Raw genomic sequence first — 17,232 nt, forward strand, 5'->3', positions numbered from 1 at the left:
CTTCCCTTTCCTCGAAGGATAATGCATGTTTGCAGCAGGTAGCTCTATTGTTCCCTCTTGTAAAATCTCAGAAGTTTGACAGTCTTCCTTCTTCTTTTCCTGTCTCCATCTCCTTCAGTCCAAACTGGCAGTATTTATGTTCAGAGGGTTGATCGGATACATGAGTCACACTTGTAGTCTCTTTATAGCAAATAATTGTCCAACGACACTCTTGATGTTCTTTCCAGAGGATACTTTCTCATTTTTTGCCACATGGATAGGCTGAGAATTTTCATAATCTTCAAGTTCTGGTTCCTTTTTGCTTAATAATTCCTTCAATTTATCTCTGTCCTCTCAAATTTTACTATAAATTGCAAGGAAAAAACAGGTCCTGCCTTCTACACTTTGCTTATATATTTCCTCTGCTAAATATCCAAGTTAATCATTTGCTGGTTCTATCTTCCACAAAACACTAGAACACTACCAGCCAAGTTCTTGGTCACTTTATAATTAGGATCTCCTTCCCTCCAGTTTCCAAGAACATCTGCCTAATTTCTCTCTGAGACCTTCGCAGAAGCACCATTAATGCCCATATTTTTATCAACAATCTTTTCAAGCCAATGTAGGCTTTTTATAACATGTATTTCAAAACTCTTCCAGCCTCTACTTGTTATCCAGTTCCAAAGTCACTTCCACAGCAGCACGCCACTCAAGCACCAAAATCTACATTAGTTTGCTAGGGCTGCCATAACAAAATGCCATAGGCTAGGTGACTTAAACAATAGAAAGGTATTTTCCACAGTTCTGGAGGATACAAGTCTGAGATCAAAGTGTCACCAGCTGTCGTTTCCTCTGAGGTCTTTCTCCTTGGCTAGCAGACAGCTGCCTTCTCACTGTGTGTTCACATTGTTATTTCTCTGTGCGTGTGTCTGATCTCTCTCTCTCTCTCTCTCTGAGTCCCAATCTCCTCTTATTATAAGGACACCAGTCATAATTGGATTAGGGGCCACCCTAATGACCCCATTTTAACTTAATCAATTGTTTAAAGGCCTTATCTCCAAATGCAGTCCATTCTGAGGTATGGGGGTTAGAACTTCAACATAGGAATTTAGAAGGGACACAATTCATCTCATATCAGCGACAAAAAGCAAAATTTACACACATATATACACCTCACATTTGTGGGTGTGGGGGTGACTGTAAGTTAATTTAATGTGTCAACTTGACTGAGCTAAGGATGCCCAGATAGCTGGTAAAACACTATTTCTGAGTGCTCTGTGGGGGGCTCCAGAAGAGATTAGCCTTTGACTTAGAAGCTTGAGTAAAGAAGATGGCCCTCACCAATGAGGGTGGGCATCATACGATCCACTGAGGGTCTGAAGAGAACAAAAAGGCAGAGGAAGGGTATATTCACTCTCTCTGCTTGGGCTGGGACATCCATCTTCTCCTGCCGTGGACATCCACACTCTTGTTTTTCGGGCCTTTGGACTCGAACTGGGACTTACTCCATCAGTTCCTGTGGTTCTCAGGCCTTCAGATTCAGACTGCATTACACCACTGGCTCTCCTGTGTCTCCAGCATGCAGACAGCAGATCATGGGACTTCTTGGACTCCATAATTGCATGAGTCAATTTCTATAATAAATCTCTCTCTCTCTCTCTCTATATATATAAACAATATATATCCTATTGGTTCTGTTTTTCTGGAGAACTCTAATATAATATATATATACACATATATATATTTATAAATGTATAAATAAGGTATGTGTATTGTAGCATATATAAATATGTTAAAATAGTACATATAATATATATAAATATATGTTATAAAATGTATATATTCTCACTAAAATTTGATTCTTCTCTTTTGAAACACTTCAGTGAAGTCCAAGTCAATTAATATTTACTCTTCACTTGCCATGCGCCACGTACAGACATGATCCCTCAGTTGAGACCAGTAGGATAGTAACAGTTAGGAAGAAAAAAGCGTTGGAGAGCTATTTGGGTTCAGTCAGCTGTTTAAGCAAAGATATCTGGGTGTGGAATGGTCCTATGGTTCTGGGCGAGGCAGTGTGTGCCCATGTGTGTGTAAGCATGGTGGTGGTGGTAAGAGAGGTAGGGTAGCTACAAACATTTCTTTACTATTGGAGGGTAAAATGTACTGTGGGTGGGAGATAATGCTGGGTAGGTAGGTCTATGCTTTAAAGAAACTTAAACCCAATATAAATAAAAGTCTGACTGTAGCAAGAATTCTTAGAAGTAGAAAGACACAGTTAACTTGCTATTGAGTTCAATTGTTCTTCACAATATTAATAATTTCTATACCTCACTGCAAAAATTATTTAACAATACAAATAGTGACAATACAACCAACACATTAAATTTTATTAAAATTTGGTTTTATCATTATTTAATACACCTACCTTAATAAATGTCAAACTCTTTCCAAATAGACATAAAAAAAGCCTTAGATTTTCTTTTTTTCCAGGCTTTTCGTTGGCATTTTCTTTTTCCTCCACACATAGTAATAAGTAAAAACAGCCATCAAGAGACAGAAGTGAAAGCTTTCAAAGAACAAATCTATTCCTTAAACTGAAGAATACAGTAATAAAATTTCTATGTGGAAAAAAACTGTCACTTTCATAAATCTGAATACTTTATAGACTTTCCAAATGCGTATAAGTTCTGTACAATTCAAATAGTTTTCACTCTACGAAAAAAGAAAGATGCACTCCCAACAGAACTAGAGCAAGCACTATGTCTTATCTCTTCAAGCAATTTTTGTTTCCTCTAAAGGCTTTTAGATGAAATAGTATGTACTAGCTTTTCATTAAAGATACATGACCACTATCAATTGAAATCTGAGGCTAAAATGTGTTTCCAAAAATCTCCCCTTATAAGGAGAATCAACCACAAAAATAATATCCTGAAGGGCTCTTCTCTAATATTCTCTTAGCTGGACAATTTTCATATTGCACACGATCAGAGACACTTTATATTAAATTTTATTTGTATTTATTTACATTTTAGTACTGTATGAATTACAAATATCCTGGGTAAAACTAGGAAATTTTCTGTATTCTAGAATTTTCAATTCTAAGAAACACGAGCATAAAATGTGTCTGAACCATCTTTCCATGCTGCATAGTCCCTTAACAGCGGGCCCTTAATAAATAATGAAAGAACAGTTCTCTTGAACACTTGTCTTCTTGTTATAAAAATATTTTCCTCTAGATCTCACTTTCCCTTGAAGTTACCATTATTTTTCCTTCATTTTATCCATAGCCAAACATTCAGAAAGGAATCCACATTCTTCTCTACCTTGTCACCTTTCACTTACCCAACTACAGTCCGGGTTCTGCCATATAGGGTTTTCAAAACATCTCTCATGATGGCCTCCTAATTGCAAAATCCAATAAACTACTTATAATTATTATCCTCCTTGAACTGTCTGGAGTTGATATTCTTTGACACTCTCTACTCCTTTGACTTGGAGGATCTGCTCTTTCTTCTCATTTACTTTTGTTGATTCCTCCATAACACAGTATCCAACATTGGTATTTCCTAGGATTCCATCCTTAATCCTCTACTCTACTTTCTATAAACCCACTCTTGTGTCATAGCACAAAATGTACCTCACAAACTTGTCCCAACGTACATCTTTATTCTTCTCTCCTCCCATTATGCCACATAGTCTATGATCTATTCTAAACAAGCTTCATCTTTTATTTTCAGACCTGTTCTCTGTGCTATTCCTCTTTCAAGAAAGGTGTTCTGTCATTTCCCCCCTGTAAAGCTACTACACATTTTTTCAAATACTGTGAAAATATCGCTTCATCTATAAAGCCTTTCTCTCTCCTACAAGTAATCGCTAATTGATGTCTACTCAGTTGTTCTCCCATAAGACGTTTGTCATATTTCTGTTACAACAATTGTCAAATGGTATTTTAATTTTTTGAAACTCATTTATATACTCAAAACTAATTTTAAATTCTTCCAAAGTGAGAACCATACTGGAATTAGTAGAGCATGAAGGAAGCAGTACAGCATAAGGGTTATAACCTGGGCAAGGACTTTAGAATCAAACTGGTGCAATTTGAGTCTCAGGTATCACTTCCTAGTATGTGACCTCAGTGTGATCGCCTACGAAGTGGGGATAATAACTAGATAATAATAATAATTACATAATATTCTAAATTTATACAAGTGCTCAGTATGGTGCTTGGCACAAAGTATTTGTTAAGTTAATTTTAGCTGCTATTAACTCTTCTTCCAAATTTACAGAGTCTCACTTATTATAGATTATCAACAAATATTTTGTGAATGAATTAATGAATGAATGATAACAGAATGCAATTATCTCTTCTATGCTTCCTGTATGGCTTAAGCGATATGATGAATTCAGTAAGCATTACTCTTACTATCAGAATAAATTTTAGGACCTAGAAAACCAAGGCACAGACAAGATTTCCTTAAAGTCAAATAAAGATAGAGATGGAGACAAAGATATACAAACATCGAAAGTGTTTGCTCCCACTCACTCCAGTTAATGTATTTTTCTTGGCTGAGTTTATCAGATAGGCTGATTATCACCTTAAAAGGTCAGGTGCTTCTGATGATACCTGGTCAGAGTAAAAAATGGAAGAGAACACTATTGTGGGCTGCTATGCCCACGTGAGATACTTATTCTGGTGACACAGAGGCATTCTCTGGACAGACTGTGTTCCTGAGATCTATTTGTGGAGAGAAGGCAGGGTGGGCCTGAAGTGTCATGTGTATTTTGCCTGAGAAGAGTGAGAGAGGGACAAGATAAAGTAAGACTGGGCCCCAGAGCAGGCACCATCAGTGTCTTAAAAATGAAGTAACGTTAAGTATCTAGAAAATGTTTGGCCAAAGATCACCCTGGATGTACTAACTCTGAAATATCCACGGACCTTTTGCCAATACTATTCTTCCCTCCACTTGCACTGCCTAGGTTCAAGCCCTCATCACTTTTTACCTGAAACGTCAGCCTTTTTGAGATAGGGTCCCTGTAGCTGATCTCCATGGCTCTCCTCTATGTACCAACAAGCATTATCCTCAAAAGCAAACTCCTTCAGCTCAAGCCCCTGCTTCATATCTCTTTGGCTACTCATTCTTTTCAGGATTCTATGGAAACTCCTAACTTTGGCATAAATTGGGTTCCAATTTATCTTTCCAATTTTATCTCCTTACTCTAAAGTCATCCTTCATTCTACCTATATTAAACCACTCACAATTACCCAAATAGGCCATTGTCTCCCCTCCATGTCTTTGCTTCTGTTATTCTTTCTTTTCAGCGTGCTCTTCCTGACCTCACGGAACTACATGAACAACAAAAGGTTGCTTTTTCTATCAAGTCTTCCATACATTCCCACTTCCCAGTCTGAACAAATCACTTGCCCTGTTACGACTCCACCGCCTCCCTTTTCTCTTGTGTTCACACCTACATTATTATAGGTTAATTAGTTGACATGAATTTCTAACCCTGTTAATTAGTGAGCTCCTTGACAATGGGGGTGAAATTTCATTCATCTTCACTTGTCTAGGATTTAGCACACCTTCAGTGTCTTATAAAATTTGCTGAATGACTGGAGGAATTTAGGGTGGAGGTAAGACTAACGAGGGGTCTCCTCGTTGTCTTCAGTTGCACGAAGTATTAAACCTGAGTAAGACCTGAAAAATGAATCAATGCCTTAACAGATTAGCTTATATACATTTTACAGACAAATATTTAAAGTGGTATTTCTGGATGTATTTTATGTATGGATATTGGTTTAACATGTCCAAATATCTTCCAGAAAGAATGAAAGGGTGTCAATTTTTCCTCTGTGCTTATTTTAATCACTGCTCATATTTTTTCAACTATTGTCTAAAGAATGACATTTTATTGAATAACAAAATAGATCATTATGAAGAAAATTATAGAGTTTTAGTAATGAATCATCTGAATTTAATAGAATTGTTCTTTAAAACCATTCCTAAGTACTCTGAGACACCAACATGGGGCTATTATCAGTGCCAATCAGGGCTTCCATTCATGACATTGGGTATTAAGGAGGATGTCACATATCACCCATCTCTAAAGTTCAAAAGCAATATGCAAAAACAACTTCCATTGTGATAAACATTGATAGTTACCCCAAAGGTGGTCCCTAAAATTTCTCAGAGGAAATAAGTTTATTCATTATGGACAAAATGAATTAAGAAAGAATGATTTAAACTATTAAGAAATGAAGTTTCTGAAATTTTTTTAGCATGCACCTATTTCTTCCGTAAATAAGTCTCACTGATTAAGGTGAGACAGTTTCCAGTAAAATTTTGGGAACAAAATAATGTATTATTTCATCAGTACTTGAAATGAAAAGTCAGGTACTAAATAAAAACTACTATTCCAAATATAGTTTAAAGTATAGTTCTAGAGTCTAAAAACACTGGCTTGTGTTATTCTCTAATTAAAAGCCACTATTCTAGCAAATGTATTTTTATGAAACGGTCCCAGGAGCATTTTCATTCCCTCCGTTATATTTCTAGACACTCTAGCTGACTGTGGTGCATACACTTGTCAGTGAGCGAAGCAAAGGTTAAGTGTGTATGACACAGATGAGCCCCAAGATTAAGTATACACTGTGAAATGCATGTGGATGTTCATGATTTAAACCAATGAACTGTGGCCTGAAATGATGTCACACAAAGCGCAGCGGTAAGTGGAAGGTTAAACCTACTTGCATCTCGGCTCATTAAACGCAGTTAAAGTGCAAATCCCCTCATTCTGACAGTAGTGATCACAAGGGTTCTCTTTCTGGTCACAGCGCTGACTTTTAAACCCCACAGAGCATCTGCAGAATTTCAGTAAAATACAGCTAAATAAAGTGTCAGACTTTTTTTGCCAAATAAGTTTCAAATTTATTTCATACAGAGATCGTAACATATGAACAAAATTTTTCTCAGGTACGCTCACTTCTCTCTCATACACACTCATTACATGCTACTTGGACGAGGTGGGGAACAGAACGCAGATGTGGATCATAGGTGGGCATCATCCTTCTGGTCACGCAGTGATCAAGGAAACTCAATACAGAGGACACATAAACTGAATGGTTTTATTTCAAGTGTCCATTCTGGACAATCAGGTATTTGAAAGGGGAAAATATTAATTTCCAGATTTTCTCCAGAGCAGAGAATCTGCAGTACTTCTGAAATGTTTAGAAACCCAGATTTGAGTTGATGTATTCCAAAGGAGACAGAGGCATAAGAGGTTTACATCACACAACACTCTAAACCTGATACAAACAACAAATAGCTTTATGCATTTGAAAGCTACCTCAGTTCTCTTGAAAAGAATGGCTTTAAGTACCAAAGTATTCATAAATATGATTATGTCTGGGTTTCACACATCTGAGTAAGGTCAATGAAATCAGAAAATTTTCCCGGGCATTTCCAAGTTTGAAGATCTATGAAGGTCTGAAATGGGTATGATGCTACCAATTGAATGAGCTCTTCCTTATGAAATCAATAGCAAATTGATGAAGGAGGAGATTCTGGAGCACGTGAGCCAGCAAGGGACAATACTTGATCAGAGATGTCCATGAAACATTCATTTAAAATGCATTACTCCAAGAAAGAAGAACAATAGAGGAGGATTCCACGTACATGCAAAATCGTATCAGAAAATGCCCACAACGTTATAAAATACTCACAGACAAACAGGTACATTTGTCTCAGGGTCCAGCTGGCATGTGCCACCATTGTAACAGTAGCCATCACATAACTGACAGCTAGAGGCAATCTTTCCATTAGTGCAGCTGCAGCAACAAAGAAAAAAAAATCTCATTGTTTCTGGCATCATTACTGTTGAAATCTGACACAAACTCTCGGCAGATGAGAATATTCATCATAGAGGAGTAATGGAGTGGCTGGCTAAAAGTAAGTTTTCAGAAAGACAGACTTGCTGGAGGCAAAGATTTTTTTTTTAACAGAATGATGACAAATAAAATTTTTCTTTTGGTAATTTTAAAATTTTCAATCCATTTGTGTAATATAGAAATTTAGTACAGATAGATATAGGTGTGAAAAAATGTACCCTAATGTCTATCACTTACACTTCATGGATTAGCATTACACTTCAGGATTACATTAGCATCAGTATCTTATTCTCTTTTCATATAACTAGGGTTTGGTGATATTGGTATGACTTATAAACTACATCACCAAATATTCTAGAAGCAAATGCCTCAGCTATTCCTTCTAAACTGGAAAATCTGATCCAAAGAATTGTTATGAGTTTTAGATGTCACATTTTGTAAGAAACTATAGGATTATCCTGTAGTCATTTATCCTACTGTTTCTCTTTGAATAAGTACTGTAATTAATGTCAAACTCTTCTTATTCTAACAGGAAAAAAACATGGAACGGTTCATTGGAAAAATAAACAGCAATGTTACAGGGACACCATGCAATATGGCAACAAAATAATGGAGTAGGCTTCCTTTTAAAACTTACGGAAGTGATTCTAATTTACAGCACGTTACATGTCTGAGATAAGAAGAAACACTCTGGCTATTGCTACGTGGGAAAATCAAGCATAGTATAATAGAAAACATACAGAAATTTCTTAGTTGCCATGTTATATTTTTAAATGAATAAGACTATTAGATTGGACATTGAAAATTGTTCGAGGAACAGAGAAAAAGTACATTGACATTCCAATCAGAATTACAACAGATCATGCCAATGTTCTGATTATGAGATCATGTTAGTACTAGGTGCTACGAAGCAATCAATGGTATCACAATAAATCTGGACATACCCTTGCCAAAAAAATCAGGCTGAAATACCATTGATTGATCACTGTGATCCTCTCCATGATGGATATGTATTGCAGTACATCCATCAAAGGGCAATTCCCAATGACAGGTTAGATGCCTGAAATAATCGGTTGGCAGTCTTGTAGTTCATTTATTCTGTGTATATTTATTTGACCTCACATTGGTGGTAGGGCTGCTGGAAATGCACTGAAATTGCTTATAATTTTCCCAGGTATTTAATTTAAAGATATTTTGTAAAAGTCTGGATTTTAAAATCACATTTAAAAAAATATATAAACAGAAGGAATGAGTCAACTATGTACTAGATGTGAAATAGAGAAATGTGAAAGTGGAACCAAACACAGGGAAGGAGGAAGTGGCATAAAGTTTCCAAGATTTAACAGAGAATCCGAATACAAAATGAGTCAAGGACACATTAAGTCATATCAGTGCCTGATATGCTAAATGGATGTTGAAGACTTTTCCTTGCCTTCTATGCCCAGTCTCCTTGAAAATCAAAGAGCAGAGAGGTATAGCTTTTGTTCTATCAAAGGGACAGTCTCAAAGAGAAAAAATTAGCTAATTATACATTAAAGGATTTCCCACCAAAAAAAATATAACTATACACCAATATCAGCTTTTAAAAGAGAAAAAAATCCTAATTAATGATTGCTTTTAAATTTCTGCTTCCAAGAATTATAAAAGATATTGTCTCTCCTTCTAAAGGTTTTGTTTGAATCGTAAGTTGAAGACAGAAATTTGTAGATATTTCAAATTTGAAATACAAATTGTCCAAATCAGTATACTATCTCAAAGAGTACAACTCATATTTTAATGTTTTTTCATCATAATTTCATTTCTTAAAGGAATATGTGATATACACACACACACACAATTTGTGATATATTACTTTCCAAAAGTTAATTACCAGTTGTGCAGTACACACAAAGAATTCCCATCACAATTGACAGCGCAGAGGTATTATTTAGACTGTTCAAAATTATGAGCAAGTCTTTCTTCATCAATATTTACTTAGATTTCCAGAAGAGAGATAAATATGCAATTAGCACTATTTTAAAGATTAGACTCATTACATTTGACAAGATATCTATTCTGTCAACACACCTGACTATTTGGAATCACAAGTACACATGGCGGCTTGAATTTTCCTATTTAAGTAAAAGAGCTTTACTTTAACTCAGTTGTGATTTTGTTTTAGTATCGGTTCTTTACCTATGAAACAGAAATTCCAACATCACTATAAATTTCCTTTAATGCTAAGATGACAACATCTTAGAAAAGAAAACAAACATCTAATAAGTTTCAGAATACCCAAAGAGTCTAGTTTGTATTGTCAGGCTCATATGTTATATAGCTTATGTGATAAATCCAAGTATTATACTCCTATGTGTAAACTTCCACTATCTACTCACTGTTATAAACTGTTATTTATCCATTCTGACATATAGTTTTCCAAAACGACTTTTTAAGTGTCAAGAACTATAATATTGGACCTCAATAGCCTACTCAGGTTATGAGGCTCTGGTGTTTCTAGGTTGACGTAGCCAATTTTCTCAGAATAGTAGGCAGTACTGAGGGCTCTAAGAGTCCTGCCCTTCTTTCTTGATATGGAACTTCTCTATGTAATGGAAACTGGGTGTGTGTCTGCATGAGCTTTTCCAAGCTAAACTCAGTAGGAAATTGTGGCTCACAGCCTTTCTCAGACGATGGTCCATGTTTCCCTGTGTGAATGGAGTGGGGTATGTGATTCCCTGTGTGAATGGAGTGGGGTACATTCCATTCCTGATATGGTACACTGCACATGAAGAAAAATATATGCCCACTAATTGAAATAAAGTTCTGTCATGCTAAAGTTGCATCACAAAGAACTAATGAGCTTAATGAGCAAACATAATTTTGGTAGTTTATATGAAAATGCATTTTGCTTTTATGTACTTATTGAAAGCACATAGTTACAATTAGTCATATTTTCAATTACTTTACTTAAAAATAATGCACTTTCAAATGACCCAATTTGAGGGTTTCAGTAAATGTCATTCATAATGATGACACAAATCATATTCAGAGTAAATTCTAAAATGAGAGTAAACAAAAAAGAAAAAAACTGTTGATGCTGTCTGTAATAGAATTTTATTGGGCCTTGTTTGGCAGAGCAACATAAGTCAGGGCTGGCACTCTTGCAGAGCTGTCTTGGTGGAGGCCCTGGCGTGAACACTTTACAGCATGCTTTTTAGCTCATATTCTCATTTATTATACTCTTAAGCAAGGCAAGTGATAGAGTCCAGTCTTTTATAAGCCCTTCTTTTAAAAGGTTGTTAAAAGAAGTCCAGAGTGAGGATTGATCTCCAACCTCAGTGGTATAAACTTGTTTCATGATAAAAGCTGAATGGCATTACCGTTTAGCTGTCATGTTCTGTTTTCCATTCACCTGATCTTAAAGCCAAAGGGCAAAAGGCACTGTAACCAAAGTCTAACTTGGAGATTTTTGTTGTTGTTGTTTCCTAGGAAACATTATTCCTGCTACTTATTTTGGACCATAATGTTCAATGGCAGATAAAAAAAAGATTAAATTTCTTTCCCTTAGACAGTCTTTGGCCCCTCTCCCAAAGGATCATTTTGTAACAAGAGAAAAGCACTCACTGTCAATAACAATGACGAAACAATTACAAATCTGAGCTATTCTAATTTGGGAATTTTACATATAGCATTTTGAAGGTATGTTGCATTTCACTATTTCTTGCTTACTTTTAGGAATATTCCATACAAAGAATGATCTGACTACATCATTACATGATGAATTTTCATCTTCCCCAAATAAAATTAATAGGTATTGAATAAGTTTCGATTTAATTGAAATGAATTGAACCTCATCTCTAGCCAAAAAAAAAGAGGATGCAATGCTTGCCATATAGAATTTTAGAATGTAAATAATTTACATTTTTTTGACAGTTTATTCTTGGACTGCTACATACTTGTGGGTTCAGATGCTTTATAAATTAAGCTAGATGTCCACTTACTTGCAAAATATATCTTCACTATCTTTATTTATAATGCAGTGCCCCCCATGGCACCTTATACATTTGTCAACCTCACATTTTGGTCCTTCATAGCGTGTTGGACAGACACATTCAACACTTCCATCATCCCCAATGGTACAGGATTCAGAATTCACGCAGTAGTGATGACACACATCTAGGAAGAATATACAACAGAAAAATGAAAGTATATTACAAGAAGTTTTTCTTCAGTCACAATAAATGTTACCATTTCATTTAATATTTAAGAAAGGTCAATCAATAGGTAGAATAATTTAGCAAAGCAGCTTGTAATTATATGTAACTAGAATTCTCTAATAATGCTATTGATTCCTCTTTTTACCTGAGCTAGGCATTATTTCATCTGGCTAAGAGGAGATAGGTTATATTGATGTCATACTAGCTGAAAAACTCTTTTGGTTCTGAATGTTAAAGTTTAAGTTAACAAAGTTGCTTAGCTTTCCTTCTAACGAGCAATATTACTATCATAATGAAATGAGCAGAAATGCTCAAGATTTCTTTAGATGTCATTTATCATTGCCTCTCCTCACATCCATTTTCATCCAGAGAACAGGGTAGTGTGTGGGGAGGAGGGGACCCCTACCTCTGCACTAGCCCTTGGGGTGGTGGGAAGAAATCTCCCTCTACACACACATAACAGGCCCAGGTATTTCTGAACACCTGGGCAGGTAAGCAGACAAGGAGTTGCGCCTCTCATGTTACTCCAAGGGAAAAGCGAATTGGGAAACTAACAGATCCATCCTGGGTGGGAAGTGATAACAGAAGTCTAGGCTACTGTCCAGCTTCTAGGTGAGAGCCTAAACTCCTCATTAGCCAGAGAGAAAACCTCCATGTAACCTGAGCCCTTTTATTTGAAAGATGTTTCTTACTGAGCGTTACAGACAATTTTCTCAACTGCAAAGGAAGATTTCTTCAATATTTCTATACCTCTTGGACATGAGTAATAAAACAAAGACCATTTGGTAATACAAAAGTCACACTAACTTTGAATTAGACATTCTGCCTCGGTCTTTTGAAAAGGAGACAAATCTATATGTATGCTTATTTATGAATATATTATAATTTACCACATTCAAAATATTGAAATTTATAATACAAATATTCTTAAGCACAAGAACTGATTAAATCCATCCCAGACTTTGTTTAGAAGCTGCAAGTTCCTTTTAGCTCTCTAATTGTGAAGCAATGTTAAATAAGATTAGCTGAGATAAAAATCACAATTTATAAACTTTCACCTGCTTGAAGACAATTACAGCAGGTGAGGAAAATTAAAACATAATTTATAATTCTTGTGTTTGTATATTTATCTGGCCCTTTATTAAATCAGATAGAAATTAAATTTATTGACAAGCTTGCTTGATATTTATGGAAATTTATTTCAAGCATTCTTTTGCTTGCTGTTGCACTACGCCAAGTACCCTCATTGAGAGTTGAGGCTAAAGTCTATTAACATGGGTTTCGTCTATATTTAAGAAAAGTAGCACTTTCAAAAGTTGAGAGACTTGGAGATCTAAAAATTAAGTCAATGTTAGTATCCGTCCATCCTGGTGTCTGTTTACAGTTGTTCTAGGCTTGGCAGGTGTGGCGTACGCAACACAAATTCTGTTTTTATTTATGAAGAATATATTAGCAGCAGCCTATATGATCATCTAGTACCACCCCTTCAACGCCGACATCTCTAAAGAGCAACTTTCAGTAGTCAGGTTGCTAGACACCTCCTACTGACAGAGAGCTCTTTTAATATTGCCCCCAGTTGCTTTAAATTTTATCTTTTGGTCCTGGTTCAGTTGTCTGATGGGACAGAGAAGTTGGCTGATGTATCTTTCCAAGATCTTCATGTTATGCCCTTATTCAGAGGTTTCGATAGTTGATAGTTCATCAGAATCACGTAGGTGACTTATACCCAAATGAAAATTTCAGCTCGCTTCTCTATCGCCCAACACCCACCCCTAGATTCTAGTTCATAAATATGAAACTGAGCCCAAGTGATCCACATGAGACGGGTTGAGAAACTAGAATTCAGAAACTAGGAATGTAAGAAATGATGATCTGGAGATAATATTACTGACTAGCAAAGGGACTACACTGTGTAATAGTTATCAATGGATTTGATTTGACCTGAAAGCTTATTTCTCTACTAACATTGTGAGCTCTTATTAAAATGTAATTTTTAACCTAAAATTTGAATCTCTTTGTTTTTATAATCATAATGCTGAGAAGACCTGAGAAATTAGAAAGAACTGGGTTAAGATTCTGAGAGTTGATGATTGCCCTTTACCACACTGTAGCAAGGAATAGTTTGCACTCACCTAAATGGCAAAGTTAAAAACTTATCTACCATTTACTAATTATAAGTAATTTTGTTGCATAAATTAAATCTGTTTTAGACTATAATTTAAAAGACAAGAGAATATACACAACTCATTAGTAATTAAGGAAATACAAATCAACACCTCAAAGAAATACCATTGTACACCCACCAAATTGACAACAAATAGTAGAAACTCTTATACACTACAATTGGGAATGTAAATTGGCTCAACTAATATGGAAAACAATTGACAGCATCTATTAAATGTGAACACACCCACACCTTATGAACTAGCATTTCTACTCAATATACATCCAAGAAAAAAGCACGCACATTTGCAGAAAAACACGTACATAATATGAACAGCAACCTTTTTAGAAATAGCCAAAAACTGAAAATAATCCAAATGGGCATGCCAAGAAGGATGGATAAACTGTGGTTCACTCATACAATGGAATATAAATAAATATTTTATTTATATTATATATTATATTTATATTATATATACGTATGTATGTATAGATAGATAAATGAAAATGAAAACATTACAGCTATAAGCAACAGCATGGATGAATTTCATAAACATAATATTGAGAGGAAAAAGCTGAACACAAAAACATATACACTATTTTTTCATTTATATACAGTTCAAAAGGCAAAACTAATCCATGGTTCTAGAAATCAAAAAGGAGTTATCTTTAGGGAAAAGAGAAAGGATAGTGATGAAGAACATTAGGGAGCATATGGGGTACTGATAATGTTTATTCTTGACCTGAACGTTGGTTTACACTGGTGTGTACATCTCCTGATAATTTATTGAACTGTATACTTGTGATTTTAAACTTTTCTGTGTATATTATGCTTCAATAGAAAGGTTTTTTTTTTTAACCTAATGGCATACAAACTACAATTAGAAAATTTTAGAAATTCTGGTTAATTTGCTAAGTAAGCTAAATAGTTTTACTTCTTACAGACATTATTTTTAAAAGGAATTCATGGTCCACTTTTTATGCTTTAAAGGAAATTTCCCACGCTTTAGTACTTTCAACATTTACTCATAGCATGTTAGATACACATTATTCAATGCAGTTTATTGGCCTCATGGCATAAGAATGGAATCCAAAGAATATAAAAGAAATGTTTCTTAAGATAAAATTGTGAAATAAGCAGATATTAGAATTTATATTTTAATAAATAATTCTAAATTGCATGCTGTTAAGCCATGCTCCTTTTTCCCCTCTACAAAAAGGCATAAATCATTTTAAGCTCAGAACCTTTTCTGTACAGACATTCAAACGGAAGACATTTCATTTCTCCCGGTTCATATGCTTAGCCCTTTAAGCTAAGTTGAAGTTCAGGGACAGAGCTACTCGCTACACTCCAGCCCAGCCAGAGTTGCCTCCCAACCCCTTTCTAGCAAAATTTTCTGATTATCTCCCTAATCCATTATTAGGCTTAAGACACGGAGCACGTAAAAGTTGCTGAGTTATACATTTGGCTGGATTGTTTTCTGCACCACTGCTAGGATTCTAAGGCCCAACTCTTTGAACGTATATTTCCACCCTCTCTCCCTCCCTCCATCTCTCTGTCTCTTTCTTTCCTTTTTCTTTATCTTAAAGCCCTCTCTATTTACTCAATTCCAACTCCAAGATTCCTGAATAGAGGAGAAAGTAGATCTTCCTTAATAAGGGACCTTAGCATCTGATATTTAAACTACCACATAAGCTTTGGATACATGCAAATTTGAAAGCAAAATAATTCCTTCAAGTGCTCTCTGTCATTTCAAGTTTAATCATTACACATATTATGTGCACGACTAGGCAAGAATCTGAGACAGCTGATGGTGCTGTCTACTTATAAACTGGGTCATTCAACCAAAGTCCACACTCTCTGCAATTGCATCAACATCATGAAAGCAATGTATACTAAGTCATAGGAATGCTACCTAACTTCTCTCTCACTCCCTTCTCAGCTATAACCCACTTTGAATTACAAGCATACGTGTAAAACTTGTATAAATATATGCTGTATTTTCATCAATGTCCCCTCTCTGTATACTCTCAAATAATTATTGCACACTCATACTTAAGTTCTAAGCATCTCTTCAGCTGTTTATCTAATAAAAGGAATACTTCATTAGCACTTCCCAATCTAGTAGAAATTTAGCGAAGTATGAAGAAGAATAGTATGTGAGAAAGCTCCTTCGGTATGCGACTGTTCACTTTGCTTCTAAGGATCCTGCCCTGACCAAATAACCACTGAAACGAGCAGAGAACTTTAGCAGTTACTGGAAGAACACTTTTCTTATCCCAGAGCACTGAAAAAATAGCTACCCCATGAGCTTACCCCTGTTAGCATCAAAAAGGCTTTAAAACCATTTTGAAAGTAATCTTTCTGTAAGACAGATATGAATTTTATTAAATAAAATATATTGACATTTTCATCAATGACTCATTTATCACTATGACTATCAATTATTTGGCTGAACTTGCCTTTGCAGAACTTTCATAGCTTTCTGCTTTTTTTATATATTTCAACTTTGACTATGTGAAATGTCACTGATTATGAGGCAATGACAAATCTAAATAAAAAATTTAGAAATTCTTCTTAAAGAACAAAGAGTTAGGGATGTGGATGTGGTGGTTGGTTAACACCAAGGTGTGCAGAAGAGATTGTCTTCTATGTTGTGATACATAGACATAGCCACACACACACACCCCTCCCTCCCATGAACTACCATCTTTTTTTTCTTCAAATTTTAGATTTAGCTTTAATAGTTATTGGAAATGAAAAAAGGGGGGGACGTGGTAGACTAAAAGAAGACAGGTTAGAAGAAAATACAGGTGATAGCAGACTTTGTTGGAGGGGAAGGAATAAGGAAGAGACTGAAGATAAAAGAGAAGGATTGAAGATGAAAGATAAAAGAGTCTAGCCAGATTGGCTGGTAAGCATTCAGCAGGAACAGTCTGCATTTATGGAAAGGAAAGCTGGTGGAACAACATAGTTGATCTCATTTTGAGCAACATGAGTAATCTAAC

At 35.5% G+C, this 17,232-nt stretch overlaps 1 protein-coding gene across 1 annotated transcript in view; it reads right to left on the reverse strand.

The window, feature by feature from the left end:
• LOC124233810 (low-density lipoprotein receptor-related protein 1B-like) overlaps positions 1-17,232 on the reverse strand; it is a 792,861-nt gene that overhangs the window by 29,814 nt on the left and 745,815 nt on the right. The window contains exons 79-80 of the mRNA XM_046651030.1: positions 11,845-12,019; positions 7,700-7,804 (exon numbers count right to left, since the gene is read on the reverse strand). Coding sequence (XP_046506986.1) covers positions 7,700-7,804; positions 11,845-12,019 — 280 coding nt within the window. The remainder of the gene's footprint in view (positions 1-7,699; positions 7,805-11,844; positions 12,020-17,232) is intronic.

This window comes from Equus quagga, unplaced genomic scaffold, assembly GCF_021613505.1.
Source record: "Equus quagga isolate Etosha38 unplaced genomic scaffold, UCLA_HA_Equagga_1.0 251_RagTag, whole genome shotgun sequence".
Classification (NCBI taxonomy): Eukaryota; Metazoa; Chordata; class Mammalia; order Perissodactyla; family Equidae; genus Equus; species Equus quagga.